The sequence below is a fragment of the Tachysurus vachellii genome, chromosome 10 (assembly GCF_030014155.1).
Source record: "Tachysurus vachellii isolate PV-2020 chromosome 10, HZAU_Pvac_v1, whole genome shotgun sequence".
Classification (NCBI taxonomy): domain Eukaryota; kingdom Metazoa; phylum Chordata; class Actinopteri; order Siluriformes; family Bagridae; genus Tachysurus; species Tachysurus vachellii.
This window is the reverse complement of record NC_083469.1, coordinates 26887080-26909579: the sequence shown is the minus strand read 5'-3', so window position 1 is coordinate 26909579 and position 22500 is coordinate 26887080. Positions and strand designations below refer to the sequence as shown.

Here is a 22500-nt window from a genome sequence, read left to right as displayed (position 1 = left end):
GTGATGATCCTGAGACATCTAGAGATCTACCAGCTCCAGTTGGACTCTGCTTCATGAAATATTCAGACATACTAATAGGAGATGCCAACTCCATGTGGTCTTTGTGGACAACAACATCCTCTTTAATACACAATTCCCAGACTGTATATTTATAATCACACCTTCCAGTGTCACCCAAATGAGGATGAGGTTCACGTTTGAGTCCGGTTCCTGGACGAGTTAACGGACAAAACTTCCCGTATTACCTCGAGCTGAGTTCGCAGCATGTTTGTGTTTATGTGAGTCACTTATTTTTGAGCTTATCATCCGACACGAGGGCATCACAGCACAACCTGTTACGCAATCCGGACGAGATTCTTTTAAGATCTCTGAATTCGTACGCTGCAAAAATGTAACATTTGAGTTTATTATTTTATTTTACTTATCACTTTAAGATCTTTAATAAGCAGCAGGCTGTCAGACGTGTCCCAGGCCGACTCTGTGAGTGTTGTGTTGTTCCCCAAGAACAGCCCATGGCCTGAAGAGAAAGCTACAAAGATGTTATTTGTTTGTGCTGCGATCGTGTTCAGGGGACGAGGTGGATGAGATAACACTGAGATAATCCTGAGCGCCTGACTACGGTTCCTCAACTCAAAACTCAGATGCTGTTGTTAGAACAGATCTTGTGAGAAATGTATGATTTGTGTGAAGTCAGACTGCTCGAATGTATTGTGTGGGTGTGTGAGAGTGTGTGTTACACAACAGAGAAGCATATGATTCTGAGGGAACCCTGGGGAATCAGTAAGTTCATCGCAGCCTGGGACGCTACCTTCTCTTACGGTGACACAATTCTGTACTATATATGTTCCTACGCAGCAAAAGACAAGACGTTTAGGTATGTGCGCAAACGTCATTAACACACACGTATCATCCACAAAAAATAAAAAAAAACATCCTCAGGCTTGTTAGCGTTATTGAGTTCACCCACCTTTCATCTTGTCTCCTTCTGGAAGGATGGAGAGCCTCGGGAACGAAGCCCTGCCAGTCTGCCTCCAGTTTCTCTGCTGCCCTGCCAGGCGCATACTACATGGAGCTGGCATTGTGATGTTACACCCTGATCCTCCTCTGTTCTGTGTCTGCTTCAGGATCTCTGTGTGTGTGTGTGTGTGTGTGTGTGTGTGTGTGTGTGTTTAAAAGAGAGAGAGGGAGAGAGAGCAGTTAATTCTCTCCAGCTCGGGCTTCATCCCACTCAACACAAAGAGCTCTGTAAATGAATCTATTTTCACTTCTAGTCTTTCACGTCCCCTTTAAGAGTCATTCACGTCAGCATTGATGCTGAAAACACACACACACACACACACACACACACACACACACACACACACACACACACACACACACACACACAATGCTCTACAGGAGTTACCACAGCAACCGTGAAATGTCAAATTAAAAATGATGATGTTTATACAGGAGGTTAAATATTAAATGAGAAAATTATTGGTAGAAAAAAACCCAACAAATGAATTTAAATATTAAAATAAATATTAAAATAAAACTAAAACAAATCAGTCTTTAAATATAATTTGCATAAATTGAAAGAATTCAATTAAAAACAATAAAATTAATAATTATAATACATTCATAAATCTAAATAAAGAAATATAATAATAAACATTTTAATATGAACAATTGTAAACTCTAACCATTAGAAACACTTTATAAATGTCATATATATATATATTTATATATTTATATATTTATATATTTTAACAAATCTTAAACATTATTTTGCACATCCCATAATACTCTGCTCTGTTTCTCAAAGCACAACAATGCCACTAGGTGGCGCTCCGGGACACATGACACATCGATGACGTACACACACACACACACACACACAGGCACAAACACAAATACGTGCATACACACACACACAAACACGCACATACACACACTCACAGACACACACACACACAAACACACACATACAGACACAAACATGCACATACACACACACACACACAAATACGCACATACACACACTCACAGACACACAAACACGAACATACACACACAAAACATGCACATACACACACAAACACGCATATACACACACTCCCAGACACAAACACACACACACACAAACACGCACATACACACACTCACAAATACGCACATACACACTCACAGACACACACAAACACGAACATACACACACAAAACACGCACATACACACACAAACACGCATATACACACACTCCCAGACACAAACACACACACACAAACATGCACATACACACACACACAAATACGCACATACACACACTCACAGACACACACAAACACGAACATACACACACAAAACACGCACATACACACACAAACACGCATATACACACACTCCCAGACACAAACACACACACACACAAACATGCACATACACACACACACAAATACGCACATACACACACTCACAGACACACACAAACACGAACATACACACACAAAACACACACATACACACACAAACACGCATATACACACACTCACAGACACACACCCACACATACACACACTCACAGACACACACACGCACATACACACACACAAACACACACACACGCACAAAAACATGCACATACACACACTCCCAGACACAAACACACACACACTCACAGACACACACACACAAACACGCACATACAGACACAAACATGCACATACCCACACACACAAATACGCACATACACACACTCACAGACACACAAACACAAACATACACACACAAAAGACACACATACACACACACAAACATGCACATACACACACACATAAACACGCATATTCACACACTCACAGACACACATCCACACATACACACACTCACAGACACACACACGCACATACACACACACAAACACACACACACACGCACAAAAACATGCACATACACACACTCCCAGACACAAACACACACACACTCACAGACACACACACACAAACACGCACATACAGATACAAACATGCACATACACACACTCCCAGACACAAACACACACACTCACATACCCACACACACAAATACGCACATACACACACTCACAGACACACAAACACAAACATACACACACAAAAGACGCACATACACACACACAAACATGCACATATACACACACATAAACACGCATATACACACATTCACAGACACACACCCACACATACACACACTCACAGACACAAACACGCACATACGCACACAAACACGCACACACAAACACACGCATACACACACACACACACTCACACACCCTCTTGCCAAGTTTATATCCTTGAAAGTCTTATACAGCAGGCTGCAAAAAGTTTACACGCCCCTTTCAGATAATAAACTCTATTTATTTTATTTTTATGTGTGTTGTGGAACAAAGTTGTGGAACAGATGGCAGCATTGTGTGTGAATTTCACTGCAATGATCCGGTGGCTGTAAAAGAGCATGGAGACAGTTACAAAAGGAAAATGCGGACATTTACATTTACATACATTTACATTTACTGCATACGGCCGACGGCTTCATCCTGAGTGACACACGTTAGAGCTTTATGTCTCAGCGTCAAACATTAACACAAAGACATTATAATACGTAATCTTTTATAATATAATCTCTCAAAAAACCTATATTAATATTCAAATATTCAAATATATTAGAACATGATTTGTAATTATTAATGTAGAATATTAATGATTGCAAAAACAACAACAAACAGTGGAAAAGAAATAAATGTTAAATTAAAGCGACAAAATGACTTTGTATTAAAGTTTAATCTGAAACTCGTTAACTTTAAGTAGCAAAAACTGCCTACATATAAAACGTGAATAAAGAGAATAAAAAAATAAACGTTATGTATTTAGTGAAATGTTTTACTGTCTCGGCAGGAATTATTATTATGTCTGTAATTACAGAGAACGCTAAAAGGGGGGGGGAGCGAGCGAGAGAGACGGAGAGCAAGAGAATGAGGAAGTGTAATTTAACTAAGGTGTATATTACCGGTGTGTGACACACATACTGTATACACACACACACACATTCACACACACACATTTAGACAGGAGCCGGTGCTGAGCCTCTCACATTGATATGAAGGACACACACATGGACAAGACGCTCTGCTTGTGATCTAAGAAAAAGGTCAAGAGGTCAAGAACGTCAGCAGCAAAGCAACAAACCAACTTTCATCAGGAACACGTACGTGATTTCTCTTCATTCACATTTTAATTCCTTTTAATCAAAACGAAACAGAGCAAACAAGATCTCAGCTCATGTATCTGCTTCCATCGCTCTTCATAATCCTGCTTTCTACCTTCATTTGCTTTTCTTGTGTTTGTTTGTTTGTTTGTTTTTTTTTCTTTTTTTTTATTCTTAGCTCAGACAAAAACGTCTAATGTTTCTCTGAGTGATGTGATGTTATGTAATAAGCTTAGATTAGAGATTAGTCTTATCTCAGGTTGTAGGAACCAGTTTCAGGGATTTATTGCAGGTTCAGGGTGGGGCTGAAGGATCACACCTGGAATTTAAACATCACACATGATGTATAACTCCTGAATTATACCTCATTAAACAAGAAGGATAAAATATAGAAACAATGATCGTTATTATACGATGATCAGCTGCTACAATTTTATTTTTAACCGTCATAAAAACTTTCCATCGTCGCAGCATTTACAGTAGAGCCGGCATCACTTTAAACACACACACACACACACACACACACACACTATTTACACTTATATAACACTTCTACAAACACTATACGGTTTATGAGAGCGAGGAATTTCGCTCTAAACAAATGTTGACCTACAAAACTCTCATTCAGATCACAGACAAAACCAAACCAAATCATGGCACGAGGCCAAGTAGGCGTTCTCATCCTTTGTTTAAGGTTTAAAGAGAGAAAAAAAAACTGCGGTAAAACCGCATTACACACTAATGTGCTCAGCCAGCGTGCCGCTCTCCTCCCAGTAATCTAGCTGGGAATCAGACACACCTGGTCGAGGAACACGGACGATGATACGGATCAGAAGCTCTGTACTGTAATATGTAGCGTTACACCGCATACAGTGAACGATAGCTGAGAGCTGACGGTTAAATCAGATTTGGTGCGATCACGAATTCAATGCACCTGCAATTAAAGTGTCAAAATATAAACACACTTCATCTGTTCCTGGCAGAACCCAGAGTTTATTACCTGAACAAACAGCATCAGGTCAAAGAGCACATGAAGCAGTCAGGAAAATAAGGAATTGGTTATAAACATATCCTGCAGGGCGACATAAATAAATCCATGACTCAGAGAGAAGCAACCAAGAGGCAGATGCTAACTAAACATGATGCTACCACCACCGTGCTTCACTGCTGATGCATTACATCATGCACTTAGAATTAGTTTAAGGATTCGTAGTCAAGGATTAGTAAAGATAAAGATCAACAAACATCTTGCCATCCTAGCAAGTTTATTTATTTATTTTTTTTAACAAGAAGGAAAATGTCCAGCAGTTTGTTTGGTTGTAAGATTCATGGCTTGTTTTTATTTGTGATGTTTTAAAGGGGCGTGGCCAAACGAGTGTCATAGGGTGTTATCTGTTGCCAAGAATCTACCACCTCGTATCTCAACTCTGTGTGCTCCATCATTCCTCATACACATTTAATGACTCATACGTGTAGTGTCGTAGGTATGACGACCAAATCCCTGAATGATCAGGAACTACAGAGCAGCCGAGAAATCACAGATCTGATTGTAGGAAATGCAAAAGAAAGGATTCGTTCTATTATTATTGTTATTACTATTAACTATTAGTGACTTAATAATGCAGAGACATAAACTGAACAATCTGGTCCTCACTGTTCCCTCACACTCACTCTTTACACATTTCCGGCCCGGAAATAAGCTCCGCCCACCGATACCTGCTCGGCTGACCTTCTTTCTAAACGCATCAGCTCAAGTGGAATCCATCAGTAGATCAGAAGACATAGGATCATGTTGGAGGAAAAAAAAGGAACGTGAAATGTGTCTTATAACATTATAACAGAGGTTCGTTATCATTTGCAGGAAGCAGCGAGCACTAAAAAGTGATAGAGTTTTTTTTTTTTCTTCTTTTTACTGACCTAATTAACACAGCGCATTTCACAATCTGTAACAAGAGATAATAATCAATTGCGAAAAAAACAAATGACTTGAATTTTTGAAATGCTGAAACGGGACGTGAGGAATGAGCGATGAACGATAAAGGTGACGAGTGAACGACAAAAATGAATGTGAAATTAGACTAAATTATACATTAGATCGTTATCGTACATCATCATCATACAGAAACAATACAAGAGGAAGAAAAAACGCAGAGGTGCAGCAACGTCACCTCACAGCTCCAGGTCAGTGTACGTCCTGGTGTCCGTGTTGGTGTCGTCCAGGTTCTTCCTCCACCCCAAAACAGCCAGAGAGAGATGTAGTGAGTGTGTTAGTGAGATGTGACTGGTTTGTTTAATCATTAGAGATTAATGAGTGCAGAATTAGGGGGTCACGGTGTCTTAGTGGTTAGCACGTTCGCCTCACACCTACAGGGTTGGGGGTTCGATTCCCGTCTCCGTCTTGTGTGTGTGGAGTTTGCATGTTCTCCCCGTGCCTCGGGGGTTTCCTCCGGGTACTCCGGTTTCCTCCCCCGGTCCAAAGACATGCATGGTAGGTTGATTGGCATCTCTGGAAAACTGTCCGTAGTGTGTGATTGCGTGAGTGAATGAGAGTGTGTGTGTGTGTGTGTGCCCTGTGATGGGTTGGCACTCCGTCCAGGGTGTATCCTGCCTTGATGCCCGATGACGCCTGAGATAGGCACAGGCTCCCCGTGACCCGAGGTAGTTCGGATAAGCGGTAGAAAATGAGTGAGTGAGAGAATTATCTTCAGAAATCCTGGCTATGACTGTAATGTGTAAACTTTTTAAACTGAACAACCTGAGTGTAAAAATAATATACTTCAGAGAAAAGATTTCATTCTTCATGCTGTGATCAGATGCTGTGAGAACGACAACACTGAACACAACACAACACAACACAACACAACACAACACAACACAATTCTCGTAACTCATCCCCCAAAACCCTTCACTCGTGTTTCTTTACTTTATGTTCTTTGTTTTTGGTTTTAGAACCAGGATCATGGCTCCCATCTACATGGACCTGCAGGTGTGGGAGGCGGCGAGCGTCCCGGGGATGGCGCTCTTCTCTGTGGCCATCCTCCTCGTCCTGACCATCACGCTCCTCGCGCTCTGTACCAGCTGTCAGAGGTGAGGGCTGTCAGGGAAAGTGTCTCGTTTGTCCTTCAGGCTCTGAGGCTTTTCGTACATCCGCTTTATCGCTACGACAACATTCCAGGACAGAACAGTCAAGTTTGTCAGCTCAAGGAATCTGTCAGGAATTAGGCGTGACCCGGTCATACCCGTCTGCAGACGAGAGTCAAACACTACATACGTGACACGTGATGTCACTCTTACATCGAGTAAAATGTATATAAATATATATATATAAATAAATTATATATATATATATATACATAAGCAATACGTGATACAGAGATGATTTAGAGATAAGAAAAATTAAATTCATTACTTTTAAGCACAAACGAAAGAAGGAAAGAAGGAAAAAAGAAAGAAAGAAAGAAAGTCTTTGATATGTGTGCATTGATTTGCAAGCCAAATCTGTGTGTGTGTTTGTAAAAGAGTGAAAATGTGCGTGTGTTTGTGTGCATGTGTGCATGTGTGTTTGTGTGTGTGTGAGAGAGAATTAATTAGTTCCATTAGTTAATAAGTTAATTAGAGCACCCGCCTCTCTTGCTCTCTGGAGGTTTAAAGTGCCTGAACGGGAACAGATCGGATCAGGAACATGCTAGATGATGAACTGTTGTGTTTTTAATGTTATATTGTGCGCTGTATCGCGATGTGTTTTATATTAACACACCCCTTCTATATCTTTCTAGTATAAGATTATTCAATTTATTTCTAGACATTTTTTATTTATAGCGATCTTCAGCTGCTGTTGTTTTATTGGCAGATAATTTTTGTTAAAATGAAGCATTTACTTCCAGAAAGAAACAAAATAATCTGCCAATGAAATAAAACAAGGTTGAAATCAGTAAAAAAAAAAAAAAATCGAAATGGGTTTAAAAATCTTAGACCTGGCTTCATTGTAATCCTTGTAAAAGTACTTGATAAATTAGTACATTAATGATATTTTTATTTGCTAAATGTCATTTTTAAGGCTATAAACAACTGTAATTTAAGAATTCCTAAAGCTTAATTCTTTTTATGAAGTGTTCCAGTAATTGTGGCTAATTGTGGCGTTGAGTGCAATTTTATTTACTGACTGCAGAGGGCAGTGGAGGACTGAGTTTAAAATGAAAATAACACCTTCAGCCACTAGAGGGCAGACAGAGGTGTATTTAGTCTGAGAACCGTATAATGCAGTGCATTGATGATGATGATGATGATGATGATGATGATGATGATGATGATTATATCACGTTCTAACTCTTATTAAATGTGGTGTTTAACAGACAATCGTTTACTCTGGACAGCAGAAGTGAAGTGGAGACAAACTCGTCTACGTTAGTTCGAGTTGTAAGCAAAGTCTTTGTCTGATTTTTTTCTCCATTTTATGTGGATTTGCTTTGTCGGGTTGTAAAGTGTTTATAAATGTAAACTTGTAAAACAGGTGACGCCGGGAAATGCTGCAGAGATCCCTGCTCCTGAGCGGAGTAAGCATCACAACTACAGAGCTGTACATTCCTGTCTGTTCCTCTACCAGGGCTCGAACCACCAACTGACCAAACATCTTTTTACTCTTATCTCACCAGATCTGACCCTGATGCCCGAGGACTTACAGCTCGGCCCCAACGAACAGTTCAAAGCCTGGAGGAGTCACACGCTAGGCATGCTAAGCTAAGCTGTTATTCGCTCACTCTGATTAGCTTTAATGAAAAGATCAGATCTGAGACCGCAGATCTTTTAGAATATTCACTTTAATAATAATCTTCAAGGGGTCACGGTGGCTTAGTGGTTAGCACGTTCGCCTCACACCTCCAGGGTTGGGGGTTCGATTCCCGCCTCCGCCTTGTGTGTGTGGAGTTTGCATGTTCTCCCCGTGCCTCGGGGGTTTCCTCTGGGTACTCCGGTTTCCTCCCCCGGTCCAAAGACATGCATGGTAGGTTGATTGGCATCTCTGGAAAATTGTCCGTAGTGTGTGATTGTGTGAGTGAATGAGAGTGTGTGTGTGTGTGTGCGCCCTGTGATGGGTTGGCACTCCGTCCAGGGTGTATCCTGCCTTGATGCCCGATGACGCCTGAGATACGCACAGGCTCCCCGTGACCCGAGAATGAATAATCTTCAAGTTTCTTCATAAAATGTAATTTAATGCAAAAACAAATTAATTATTCTATGTCTGTAATAATGGTGATGATTTTTTCTTCTACAGAACGCAACACACAGACGACGGTAAACGGTGGCATGATGACGATGTAGGATGTCTGACGATGAGTACGCAAGCTAAACACTGCCATCTCCGATAGCTTAGTCACACGTTATTAGACCCATAAACTAGATTTAAACAGAGCTTCTGTCTTTGACCCATCAATGCGCTTATCTCCAGTAGGAACAGCATCATAGTGCTCAGGATTTAACCACTGTTATTGAATTGAGTCTCGAATTGTGTCCACGCACACACTGAAAATGCTTATCCCTAAAAACCAGACTAAAGCTTTTAGAAAAGTTACTAATAACTGATATCTCCCACGCCTTGCTGTTGCCATCCCAACACTAGCACATCTACCAAACTGTCAGAGAGAAGAAAGATCCAGAAATGTTCACGAGTGGAGCTCGAAATGAATCTGCGTTACATCATGACCCACTGGCCGAATACGGGTATGAGTAAGAATATCAAGGGGTTCTAGCGTGCCACATGACTCAGAGGAACCTGCTCTTCCATCTTCAGCGTGAACATAAAGAACTGAAACTCTGAGAGAACCAACAGCACACACTCTTTATAAAAATGGGGTCCTCAAACTTTCTATTTTTTTTTAAAGAAAGTTCTAGTTTTCTACATGAAACCGAAGGAGAAGCCGTAAATACAGTTTCCAGGAACGAGACAAACCTTCATGGTGCTCACAGAGAGGGAGCTTTCCACAATCACAGCAAATTTCATGGAAATGCACTGATAAACATCTGTATTTTATTTTCTACTACAATAATATGTTTAATGTTTTATCTGTTCCAGCTGTCTGGATGAGGTGTCGGTCATGTTATCATGCAAACATATGAGGTTTAAAATGTTATAGAAAGCGTATGTGGAGGTTTAATTTTACCTTCGGTGTCGGGGAATCTGAAATATCTGAAATGAAGTCTATTAGCACTAAAAGTGAAGTATTTCTAGAGTTATTCAATGTCTAATATTTTATATTGTGCTTTTAAATATAACTAACTACAATAGAAGCGATTAACAACTAACAAGGATTAAATGGATGCAAAAGAAAACAGCAGCATTAGTAAAGTTACTGGGTAAATTATTTCCCATTTAAAAAGATACCGGGATGTTTTACGGTCTGTAAACTGAGTGATGGAAAAGACCTCAATCCAGCTCACACTTCAGACTGACTGTAGAAACGGTTCACGCTCTGCCTCGTCTAGCGGTTTTGTGTGTTTTTTCCTGACTAGAGATTCCGAAAGTTTCCCTTGGTTTCTTCATACTCAAGTTCGTACTGTATGATGATGAACGACAATCGGCTTTAAAAGACCAGATGTGATCTAAATGTGCTGGTTTATGTTTAGTCGCACACACAAAACACTATAAAGTCAAATCCCTCAGAGTGCAATAGTGCAGTAATGCAGCTCAGCCACTGCAGCTCATCTCTCTACACAAATGCTAACTCTGCCTCCTTTTATCGGGTGCCATTACTTTTGTCCCAAATACTAGTTTGGCAGTACTTTTGAATAGCAATAATAATAATAATAGCAAGTCTTATTGCACCATGTTGAGCTCATTAATATAAAATGACTTAGTTAATCTTACATTAATGTGTAAATAATGTAAACAAGACAACGGAGAGGTTCAGTTCACACGACCTCAGGAGCTAAACGAACTGGATTTTCCTGAAGGCCACCCTTCTTGTGTAAACACTCTGCAAACTATTTCGAGTAAATCCGTCCGTATACGGCGTGATACGCGAGTCCTTGTGTGGGCCGTCATCAGTCAATCAGTAATCGCCTGCAGGAGCGCTTCACCAACAGGGTGTGAGCCGTAACATAACCCAAGACCTCGTGTGGGTCTGTGTGACTGAAAACATGCAACTAGTTAACTCCTTGTAACCTCTTTTCTTTTAAACTCTTATGTACACAGTGCAGTGTCGTGAAAATAAACGAGAGAAAACATTTCTGTGGTTTTATTCTTTTTTAGTTCTTTTCATTCTCACTCAGAGGACAAACTCTGGTCTCTGTTGTGCCTCAAGCAAAAAGTGGAAACTAGGTGAGCAGGCTTCTCTTCTGTTCTTTTCTCCGTTCTTCTCTTTTCTTGTCTTCTCTGTTTATCTCTTCTCTCGTTTTCTTTTCTCTGTACTTCTCTTTTCTGTTCTCTTCAGTGTCATTCTCATTTCTCTTCTCTGTTCTTTAGAATAACTTCATCACATCACTGACAACTTTCTTTACTGCAGTCTCATCGTTCCTCAGTTGGTACTAGACCATTTTATATGAATGAACATTTCTTCTCCACCTGTTAGTCAAGGAGTGCCTCAGGGATCAATTCTTGGCCCCCTTTTTTTCCAGTTTTCAGAAGTCTCTCATTCATTTGCTCTCATTTTTTTGTGAATGCTAGAAATGCAATTAGGAAGTAAGTAGGTAATGTTTTCTGATAGATAGATAGATAGATAGATAGATAGATAGATAGATAGATAGATAGATAGATAGATAGATAGATAGATATCTGAAAAGGAGATTCATTGGTACTGTTTTTATTCAAAGAACATTTCACGTTATCACGTTTCGCAGACAACACTTAGGCATCATCTGGAAAGATCATGCAGCAAAACAGTCACGTAAACTGGAGGTTTTAACTTGCATGCAGATGTGAGCGAGTGGTCAAACATGAAGCTCGCAGGACAAACAAAAGCCACATTCATTAACAGGAACATGTGGTGCTCTGTGATGCATTTCTAACATCCTTGAGAACCGTAGTTTATCTGAAGCTGGCTTATATATTGAGAAATAATTCATTAGTAAATATCACTGATTACGAAAACAGTTCCTCCTGTAACTGGAGTGACTTAGCTGAGGTTGAGCCGGTGTATTTCCTGTGCACAGTGGTCAGGTTTGTCTTTAATTATGACCTGTTTCTGTTCCATTTTACAGTGTAAATCCTGCTGAAGTCTTGCAAGTGATGTCCGGGTTCTACCTAGTTACACTGCTCACTTTTCTGACATTAGCTAATTTTCTCAAAATTGTGTTATTCCCTTGTTGCCACATCACTGACGTCTGCAGGCTTCTAAGTAATACGAAAGATGTGAAAACTGTGTACCATAGACTTCCTTTGATTTGATGACTGATTGTTTGATTTCCTTTTAATTAGTCTCCCTGACATAGCATTGAGCGGACTGCATTTTATTCTAAAGTTAGCTGCCTGATTTCTTAAACACACTAAAAATAATTTGCAAAGACCACGTTCAGGCACCGGGTCTTTTCTTGTAAACCAGTACCTGGTGCACAGTCATGTTTTTGCATACAGAAGACCTTCAGATCAGATGTCGGACTCGGGGTCACAACTGTCTCAGTGCCATGTGTCCTCACACTTCCAAATGATTGTCCACGCATGGCTAACATTACACTCATACCGTTTATTAGACAAAGTTTTGCATGTTTATTCCACTATAAAAATGTTCATAAAAGGTCAGCAATATCACCATTAAGTTTCCTTTAAATTTAACATCAAACAAATGCATCTGCCATCTGTTATACTGAGAAACAGTTCTTTAGCTATTAACTGAGGTGACGGCCTATAAAATCGCTTAATGGACGACATAAAATAGAAAGATCTGTTTGTTTTGTTTTTTTTAAGTTAGATGTAATTTTAGTTTGTAGATTTTAGAAATTAGAACCGTCTATTAACATTAATGTGGAAACATTGATTGAAAAGCATGAGATTTTATCTGAGCATATTTCCTCTTCCATGTCCTGGTTACGTCAATCAGTTTTATTTCCATTAAAAGGAAACTCCAGAGTTTCTCAACCTCACCTCGAGCCACTGCATCTGTAGTAAAGGTACGATTACTATTCACAAGGCATTTCAACACGGACAGAAAAACTTCATTCCAGAGGCTTGGGAAGGCGTGCTGACTCACAGCCGGGATGGACACGGTGACATCGTGCAAAAAAAAGTCTTCGTATATCAATCTATGTTTCTAACGTGTTTCAATTTTAGCAAACAAAACACGTTCTGAGAAAGTATTTAGTGTAAGATAGATGGCAGTGTTATTACAAACACTAAGTCATGCTATAAAGAAGTGAAGTAAAACTATTATTGCTTTTTTTTTTAAACTATTATTAAAATTAATTCTATTTTAAGTGGAAGGTTAGTGCCATACCTTTTTAAAAAGAGTTCTAAAAGAGGAAACCTTCTGTTGCATGTTTCTAGAGGGACAAGCAGAATAAAAAAAACCATCCCACCTAGAAACTAAAAGGCAAAAGGTCACTGATGGTGGTGGGGGTGGATGTGGACGGTTGGGGGTGGAAGGGTCAGTAATGCAGTGTCATGAGATTTTATCTTAGGTTTGAGTTTGTTCTGGAATGGTATTGGTATGAAGCTGTGTTTCAGTCGTTCTATTGTTTTCCCCTTGAAATTGTATGATGTATATGCTTTCTTTACATTTATTTGTCCCCAGGTATCCAAATGATAGATTTTGAGTCTCAGAAATGAAAGAAATTACTGAATATTTAAATGACCTTTCATTAGAGAAAGATGTCGGGTTCACGAATAAAGGGAACTTTGTTAGGACACGAGTCCTTTCTGTCCTGTATCTTTTAATTCATCTCTTTCAAAACTATGTCTTTTTCTTTGTCTGCGTTAGTATAAGGTCATGCTGTATTTACTGTTATATTTACTCCTGATTATAGACTTTTCCAGCTGTAATTTAATCACGTCCCATCAGGAGGAACTGTTCTTTTTGCTGATTAATTAAATCAACAAATGACTGGAGCAAAAAAAAAAAACACACACACAAAAAGTGATTCTCTAAGAACAGATTTGTAAACCTGTGAATTTAAGTAATAAAATGTTCTTGTTTTTTCTCACTGTTTTTACACTAAACTCTGAATAAGAACATCTGATGAGTGTCTGACTTGAGTTATATCATTAAGGGATTTGGTGTAGGTTTACTTTTATTTTCTGTAAGTGCAAGTCAGCACGTGACGAACCGATTCTTTTAGAATGACTCTTTGAAGTAAAGCGGATCTAAAGGACGTGTAAATGTGGTGATTATCTTCGGTCATACAAACCTTTTTGTCATAGATGAGTCAATAGAAACCGGCAGGCATTTATGTTATGTAAGAGCAACTTAAACAACCCCCTCACCCGCTTAAAGCCCCAGAATGGATCAGTGAGTCAAGGAATCGAATCATATCTGAACTAAACAGAGTACTGAACCAAACGAATCGACTCAGTCGAGTTGTACACCACTATGGCAATGTCATCATCGTCTTACTGTAATTATCATCGAGCTCATATTACGGGGTTATTAACAGAATCATGCTAATGCTAAAACGCTAAGGTGGACAAATGCTTCAGCGCGCGAGCCCCTGCGCGTGGGGGGTGTGTGTGTGGGGTGTTGCAGCGACGTGCAGCGCGAGCTTCAGGGAGCCACGTGCTCTTCTGCACGTACACGGTTCTTTATTCACAAAGGCACAGCAGTTACTCATCAGCACGTAATAGTCATAAACTAGGTGTGTGCAAGCAAGGACATACCAGGAGGGTTTAAAAAACACGAGCACTTTAACGTATGTACAATAAACAACTCTATACAAACGTGCGTGACGTCACGAGCTCATATCTACACTACAGTGCATAAACGTATGTAATTACACAATGCATGTGTGTGTGTGTGTGTGTGTGTGTGATCATAAAAACAAAAAAGAGTTTCTTTTCTCGCCGTTAAACTATCTTTTTTTTTTTTATAAAAAGAGTGCCAGGGTGGAGTGTAAAAGGATTTATGGTGTGTGTAATTAGATACCGCACTGAGCCATGGAGCAGTTATGTAATCACTTCCCTGTTTCCTGTGCACACAAACACACACATGCTGCACTGCACATCTCACTGCAGCTCATCTGAACATCTGAACACCAAATGCAAACAAAGTGGCATTTGAATGCACTTAAAGGTGCAAACATGCCATTGTAGCATTGGCATTATAGCAAACATGGCATTGTATCATTGGCATTATAATAAACATGGCATTGTAGCATTGGCATCATAATAAACATGGCATTGTAGCATTGGCATTATAATAAACATGGCATTGTAGCATTGGCATTATAATAAACATGGCATCATAATAAACATGGCATTGTAGCATTGGCATTATAATAAACATGGCATTATAATAAACATGGCATTGTAGCATTGGCATTATAATAAACATGGCATTATAATAAACATGGCATTGTAGCACTGGCATTCTAATAAAATAATAATGGATGGTGATTAGGTCACTTCTGTGACACTACTAAAGCATGCACTTGTAATTAAAAATGCAAATTATTTTGTCATTATGCTGAGAACTTTTTTTTCTCCGTCCATAAAAGACTTACTCTGCAAAAAATACCTTCTCAGCCATTGTGGCCAAAGCCTCCTGCACGCAGGGTTGCCACATTACACGGACTTGTTTTTCACAGCCTTTAACCTCTTACGTTATGCATAATGAATATCATAAAAACCGCAGGTCTGATACGTGTTTGTTGGGAAATGACTAAGAAATAATAAATAGAACACCAAACAAGAAGGGAGGATGACCACTATTTGTTTCTCTCTCTAGGAATTAAGATAAAAAATATAAACGTTGGGAGAGGAACAATCTGGCAACCCTGGCCACCAGTCTGGCGTAAACAAGTCGGGATTTTAGGGCGTGTGTCCTACGAATCGCCTTTCAGCCAATCACAGCTCACATCCTGCCCACATGGCTGGGTTGTTTACTACAAGCGCTGGAGAGAGAAACATATAAACCAAGGAACTGGCTCAAACCGGCATCTCTAACGCAGCACACACCACAATAGCCATGGCTCAAAACACACACTTCTGTAGTGCTGTAATGTACTGAATATTCCATAATTGTTTACAAGCATGCACACAACTTCTTATGCACTTTGAGGTGCTTTATATATATATATATATATATATATATATATATATATATATATATATATATATATATGGCATGATACACACCATGTCATACTGAAATAGGAAATTAATCAGTGAAGCACATCCTGAAATGTTTTATCCGTCTTACAACACGTTTCATATTCGTATTTATCCTTTTATAGTTATATTTGATGATGTGGAACATCCGTGAACCAGGTTTGTTTCTGATCAGTTGCATTACAGCAGCTACAGAGCGTAAAGGTCTCCTTACACTAAAGTGAACGGAAGTCATATGAGGAAAAACCCAAACAAACTCTATGTAGTGCTGACACTTGTAATCTAATGACACTGTAAGGAGACGCCTTACATAAATGTTTCAAGTGTCAAGATTTATTGTCACGTACATAAAAAAGTGCTGTATGCGTCTATACAAAGTGAAATACTTTGTACTGTGAAGACAGGATCGATGATTTTGGATATGTCAAGTCAAGTCAAGTCACTTTTATTGTCACATCACCAGAGCACATGCACCTATATGTATAGCTGATGCAGTGCACAATGAAATGAAGGATCATGATCATTCCTCGAGGATCACCGTGCTACACAAAGACACAGAGCTGCATAAAACATCACAGAACTTAGGGCTAAAAAAGTAAAAAATTAACCTATTAAAATAAAGTGCATGTGTGCAACCTTGTGCAAACAAGACAAAAGGCAGCACAAACAGGCCATACAATACACTACTGTACAGAGCAAACCAGTATAGAGACCGTTTGTTGGACAAAACAGTGGCGGTACCATTCAAATAAGAAGAAAAGATGTGCAAAATGATAAATAAATAAATTTAAAAAAAACAAATAAAAAAAACAAATAAACTGTAAACATTGTAAAAATCATATAGTCAGAAAGTGACAAGTTACGGATATTACACATAAACATGTCCAAACAAAATATCTGTCCCTATTAATGATAAATGTTGGCTAGATTACAACAGATATTCTCACTCTCTCACTAATTTTCTACCGCTTATCCGAACTACCTCGGGTCACGGGGAGCCTGTGCCTATCTCAGGTGTCATCGGGCATCAAGGCAGGATACACCCTGGACGGAGTGCCAACCCATCGCAGGGCACACACACACACACTCTCATTCACTCACGCAATCACACACTACGGACAATTTTCCAGAGATGCCAATCAACCTACCATGCATGTCTTTGGACCGGGGGAGGAAACCGGAGTACCCGGAGGAAACCCCCGAGGCACGGGGAGAACATGCAAACTCCACACACACAAGGCGGAGGTGGGAATCGAACCCCCAACCCTGGAGGTGTGAGGTGAACGTGCTAACCACTAAACCACGGTACCCCCCTACAACAGATATTATTATTATTAATATTATTAACATGTATTATTAGTCTCAGTGTATGTAGATTATTTGCTGTACAAGTCCCTGTGAAGGAGCTGTTTTAGTATAGATACTTTATTAGACCTGCACTAATGTCAGAGCTGCTGTTACAGGAAATTCATCAACACCTCCTGACTGTGTAAGTGAGCTGAAAGCTTCTGCATGTGGACAGGTTTCCTGTTACAGATGCAGAACTGTGTTCCCAAGATAAAGAGCATTAGTAACACGCCCACCCGGTGCGCGCGCTCCTTGAATCCGGTCCGGGTTTTGTGACGTGCCAGGGGAGTGCGCTTTTGGAAAGGTTTGCGAGTCGGAGCCGGTCAGAGCGAGTTCAGAGTGAAAAAAGGGAAAGAGAGAAAGAGAGAGAGAGAGAGAGAGAGAGAGGGACAGAGAGAGCTGGAGGAAACTACAAGCAGGTACGCAGTGTTCATTCAAAAATACAAGGTTATAGGCTCAGCATATACGTGAATACGTGTTTGGTGGCGCGTGTGAGCGCATTGGGTGCGGATTTGTTTATAAAGCTGCGCTTTTTGTCTGTGTTTTGTTTTATTCGACTGAGTGAAAGTAAAGAGAGAGTTTGTGTGTGTGTGAGAGAGAGAGATTTAGTGTGTGTGTGCATGTGTGTGAGAGATTGAGTGAGTGTGTGTGTGTGTGAGAGAGAGAGAGAGAGACAGTTAGTGGGTGTGTGTGTGCATGTGTGTGAGAGAGAAAAACAGTGGGTGTGTGTGAGAGAGAGTGTGTGTTTGTGAGAGAGAGAGAAACAGTTAGTGTGTGTGTGCGCGCGCGCGCGAGAGAGAGAGTTAGTGTGTGTGTGTGTGTCTGAGAGAGAGAGAGAGAGAGAGAGAGAGAGTGAGTGTGTGTGTTTGTGAGAGAGAGACAGTTAGTGTGTGTATGAGAGAGAGAGAGAAACAGTGTGTGTGTGCGCGCGCGCGAGAGAGAGTTAGTGTGTGTGTCTGAGAGAGAGAGAGAGAGAGTGAGTGAGGGAGGGTGGGTGAGTGTGTGTCAGAGAGAGAGTGAGTGAGGGTGTGTGTATGTGAGAGAGAGAAAAAGAGTTAGTGTGTGTGCGGGTTGGCTTCAGGGACATTCCTTTAAGGAAAAACAAACACGTGTAATTCGTGTGAGAAGTTTAAACAAAGATTTTGTGAAAGTAAAAAGAAAACAAACATCAGCTCGCGCGTGTGTTACACGTCGAAGAAGTTGCGTGTAATAGACGGATCTTTATTACACTTTTACTGCAGTAACTAGAGGCAGAAGATCCACTGCTAATAGACAAGGTGGGTATGAGCTGAACCTATCTATAGGCTGCTGCATTGCTGTGACGTCATCCATACATATCGATGACGTCAGGGGTTTGTTTGCCTTGCTCTCATCTTTCAGGCTCTAGAACCTTAACTAGAACCCGTTGCAGTGCACTTTCTGCATTTTCTGTGGGTGATGGATGTAATGCAGCTGGACATAAATGCCACACACACACACACACACACACACACACACCTCAGGTTCTTATCTGTTTGATTCAAAGTGTATGAAACGTGTACATTATTGTTACAGTGGGTCACGTGACTTGCAGTGTTTGTTTCCATATTAATCAGCGGTGTTGTTGCTGAGACATTTGTAGCAGTCGTATTTATTACAATCAGACTGGGGGGAGTTTATAGAGCGGTGACACGATCTGATTCTGCTGCAACAGGAGAAATGCTGAATGTACTTTTGGAAGCCACTGAAAGTTCTTTGAGGATCGCTTTGTGAATCTTGGCGTTACGCTTTATCACCGTAACGGCTTTGCCTTCCTGATTATCGCTGTCATTATTTCGCTTATAATGACTGTAACCGTAACCAGAACCACAGGAATTAAAGTAGACGTGTGTCATCCTGTCGCAGCCCACTTTGATCTTCTCTCATCCAACTTAACGATCGAGAGAATGTCCGAACAAAAGGGGGGGGGGCTGTGACCTTTAACACAGACCCCCGGTTTAACTGCGAGCGCTGTGTGAAACGTGCTGGACCGGCAGTCATGGGATCATGATGTCACCGTCAGGTTATGACTGGTTTCCGTTTGATGGATTGATGAGTCACAATGTGACACCTGGTCTTTCAGGGTTTTGCATCATACCATGTGGTGGTGTTTGAGTGGCCATGCGTCTGATTGCTGGCTGCTGCAGGCTGTAATCAGAGTGGGGTTTAGTGTTCACTTAGACTTTAATCATCACCTTGTGTTCTGTTTTATATCGTAGTATCTCTAACACCCTTATTACCTAATCGAGTCTTGTCACCTGCCGCAGTTCAGAGCAAAGGCGTTCGATTCCATCGGAGTAAATGTGCTGGAGTGATGAAGAGGAGTTACTGAGCACCTGTTGGAAGTCGATGATTTCCTTGGAGCATTTTCTTCATCCTCTATTTACTTTCTATCCATTTATAGTTTGTAGAGTGTTTATGAAGACGCTCGGGTCTTTTAATCACGTACATTACAGCAGCTATAAACGCTCGTTCGTGTCATGTTAGTGAGAAACCGCCAAGACGTGCGTGTAAACTCCTCTGTCCTGATAAAGTGGGAAGACTTTGTTCCTCTGACTGGAACAAAGCTCTGATTCTGGAGACTCCTTCCGCTCCCTCGCGGTCCTCGTTACTATGGAAACGATAATGTATTTAAACCTGTGATTTGCATGTGTAAAAACAACCTCAGGAAATGTTTCTCTTTCTGTTTCCTCTTTTGCAGCTTTTCTCTTGGTGCAGTTGATCTCCTGCTGGATTAACGATGGAGAAGGTGCTAACGGCGACGGTGCTACCAAGGACCAGGTTAGGGAAGCGTTCTCCTCTGGGAGCCTTGGTGTGCAACTCTTCACCAGAAAGTCTCGCAGAAGTAGGGGGACACGGAGACACGGACGGAGCTCCTGGGACCGGCGCAGGAGTCCACGGTGTCCACGGTGTCCACAAGGTCAAACTGTACCCAGGACAGCGGGTAAGCAGGAGAAAGGATAATGAAGTCTGGAACGTACGACTGGCTTTCAGGTTGATTTTCATCTGATAATTTTTTGTCACGCGTCTCAGGTGTTTGTGCATTGTGGTGGACAGGAGCGTCCTGGCGTCGTGGAACAGCACAACCATGTGGACAACGAGGTGTCTATATTCTTACAGCAGCTCAATCAGAGCGTGCACCGCAAACTGGAGGACGTGTGGTTGAGCCCAGCGGGCGGTGGCGCTCACTCCGTGTCGTCATCAATCGACGTGCCAAAAAGGTTGGGTTCCGATTTCAGCATCGGTTTCTGTTTGATCTTCTCAGTATGGTTCCTAATCTTCTTTGATCTTCTGTTCAGAAGTGTAGAGAGCGCGGACATGGATGAAATCATGGCTGCTATGGTGCTGACCAGTCTGTCCTGCAGCCCAATGATCCAAAGCCCTGTTCATGGAGAGGCAACTCCAGGTTAGCAGACTTCTACAGTCTTAGTGTGACTTTGTTCATCGCGTAAAACTTTGTTTAAAAAAAAAAAAAAAAAAAAAAACGCTTAATTTTGACATCCACAGCTTCCAACGGGACAGATAGCGCTGCTAGTGAAATGTCTGATGGTGGTTACTGGAGCTGTGACCATGGAAACAACAGTCCTGCAGCTTCTCCACCCGACGCAGAGGCGGACCGAACCCCTCCTGTCGACGACGGCCTGGACATGGAGATGGATCAGATGTTGTTTGATGAACCTGCCCCAAGGAAGCGCAAGGTAAAATCCTTTCTTCTGGTCTTGCAGGGATTTATAAACATGTTGCGGTGGAATTAAATTGTATTCCTCTCTGCTTTATTCCATTCAGAACTCAGTGAAGATGGCGTACAGGTGCCTGTGGCCAAACTGTGGCAAAATCCTCACCACTATCGTAGGCATGAAGCGCCACGTTCGTACTCTTCACCTGGGGTAAGTCAGCGAGTGCACCACAGACCGTTTTCACAACAGGAACCTTTTCAGAAACCTTTGAGGAACTCGCAAGGTTCTGGGAACCATTTTAGTTACCGGTTCTTAGTTTCAGAGATATGTAGGTACCAGGAATCAGGTCTTTCTGATTGGTCAGTGGTCTGCGTTATATAGGACACTCAAAACTGCAAGAGAAAAGTTCTTCAAATGTTCCTCAGTTCTTTAAGTGTTCTTTAAGCATTTGCACGAAATCTTTATTTAAACTACAAGAAAGAAAAAGTTCAGAACTTCGGTAGAAACACCTGAAAAATAAAAGTACTCCTGTACCTCTTTACTTCCTCAGAAAGTTCCAGAACTTCAGTAAAAAAACGTGTTACAACATCTTAATTTTTTTTGACAAGATCATTTTAACAAGATCATACCAACAAGTTCCAGAACTTTGCTGAGTTCGGGGCAGTGTGACATGTGGAGCTTCCTCTCCACTCACCGTGCTGTGTACTCGTCTTCACTAGCAGACACAGCGAACAGGAGCGCTGCCAAAGAGAAGAAGATTTCTACTACACGGAGATCTACCAGGACGCGGAGCAGACCGCGGTACCGATCGGCTGCGGCTCACCTTCCAGTCCGAGCCACCGGGGATCGTCTCCGCCGACGCCGGAGCCTGTGCAGCCCGGTCCGCTCAGCCAGTCGGCCCCCAGCAGCTTCTGGCAGGTCCATTCCGAACACTCGTACCAGGTGGGTCACGTGACCTGAGCACCTTGTCCTGAGTGACAGATCAGAACAG

The 22500-nt window shown here is 41.1% G+C and overlaps 3 protein-coding genes across 8 annotated transcripts in view; 2 read left to right on the top strand and 1 right to left on the bottom strand.

Annotated features, from left to right (window-relative positions):
• map7a (microtubule-associated protein 7a) overlaps positions 1 to 1163 on the bottom strand; it is a 14623-nt gene extending 13460 nt beyond the window's left edge. For all 3 annotated transcript variants that reach the window (XM_060880534.1, XM_060880535.1, XM_060880537.1), the window contains exon 1: positions 968 to 1163. In XM_060880534.1, the coding sequence (XP_060736517.1) occupies positions 968 to 1079 (112 nt within the window). In that variant the 5' untranslated portion in view covers positions 1080 to 1163. The remainder of the gene's footprint in view (positions 1 to 967) is intronic.
• A 2892-nt stretch (positions 1164 to 4055) lies between these two features.
• Positions 4056 to 11441, top strand: si:ch73-204p21.2 (uncharacterized). The gene is made up of 6 exons (XM_060880529.1): positions 4056 to 4223; positions 7173 to 7310; positions 8576 to 8639; positions 8734 to 8776; positions 8876 to 8950; positions 9493 to 11441. The coding sequence occupies exons 2-6, from the start codon at positions 7183 to 7185 to the stop codon at positions 9537 to 9539; spliced, it is 357 nt and encodes a 118-aa protein (XP_060736512.1). The 5' UTR covers positions 4056 to 4223; positions 7173 to 7182; the 3' UTR covers positions 9540 to 11441.
• A 6646-nt stretch (positions 11442 to 18087) lies between these two features.
• Positions 18088 to 22500, top strand: part of znf395a (zinc finger protein 395a) — a 9030-nt gene continuing 4617 nt past the window's right edge. The window contains exons 1-7 of one of the 4 annotated variants that reach the window (XM_060880528.1): positions 18088 to 18233; positions 20534 to 20776; positions 20866 to 21053; positions 21135 to 21238; positions 21340 to 21530; positions 21619 to 21719; positions 22229 to 22451. In XM_060880528.1, coding sequence (XP_060736511.1) covers positions 20573 to 20776; positions 20866 to 21053; positions 21135 to 21238; positions 21340 to 21530; positions 21619 to 21719; positions 22229 to 22451 — 1011 coding nt within the window. In that variant the 5' untranslated portion in view covers positions 18088 to 18233; positions 20534 to 20572. Of the gene's footprint in view, positions 18234 to 18852; positions 19092 to 20533; positions 20777 to 20865; positions 21054 to 21131; positions 21239 to 21339; positions 21531 to 21618; positions 21720 to 22228; positions 22452 to 22500 lie in introns of those variants that run through there. The other 3 variants (XM_060880526.1, XM_060880524.1, XM_060880525.1) reach the window with 3 other exon arrangements.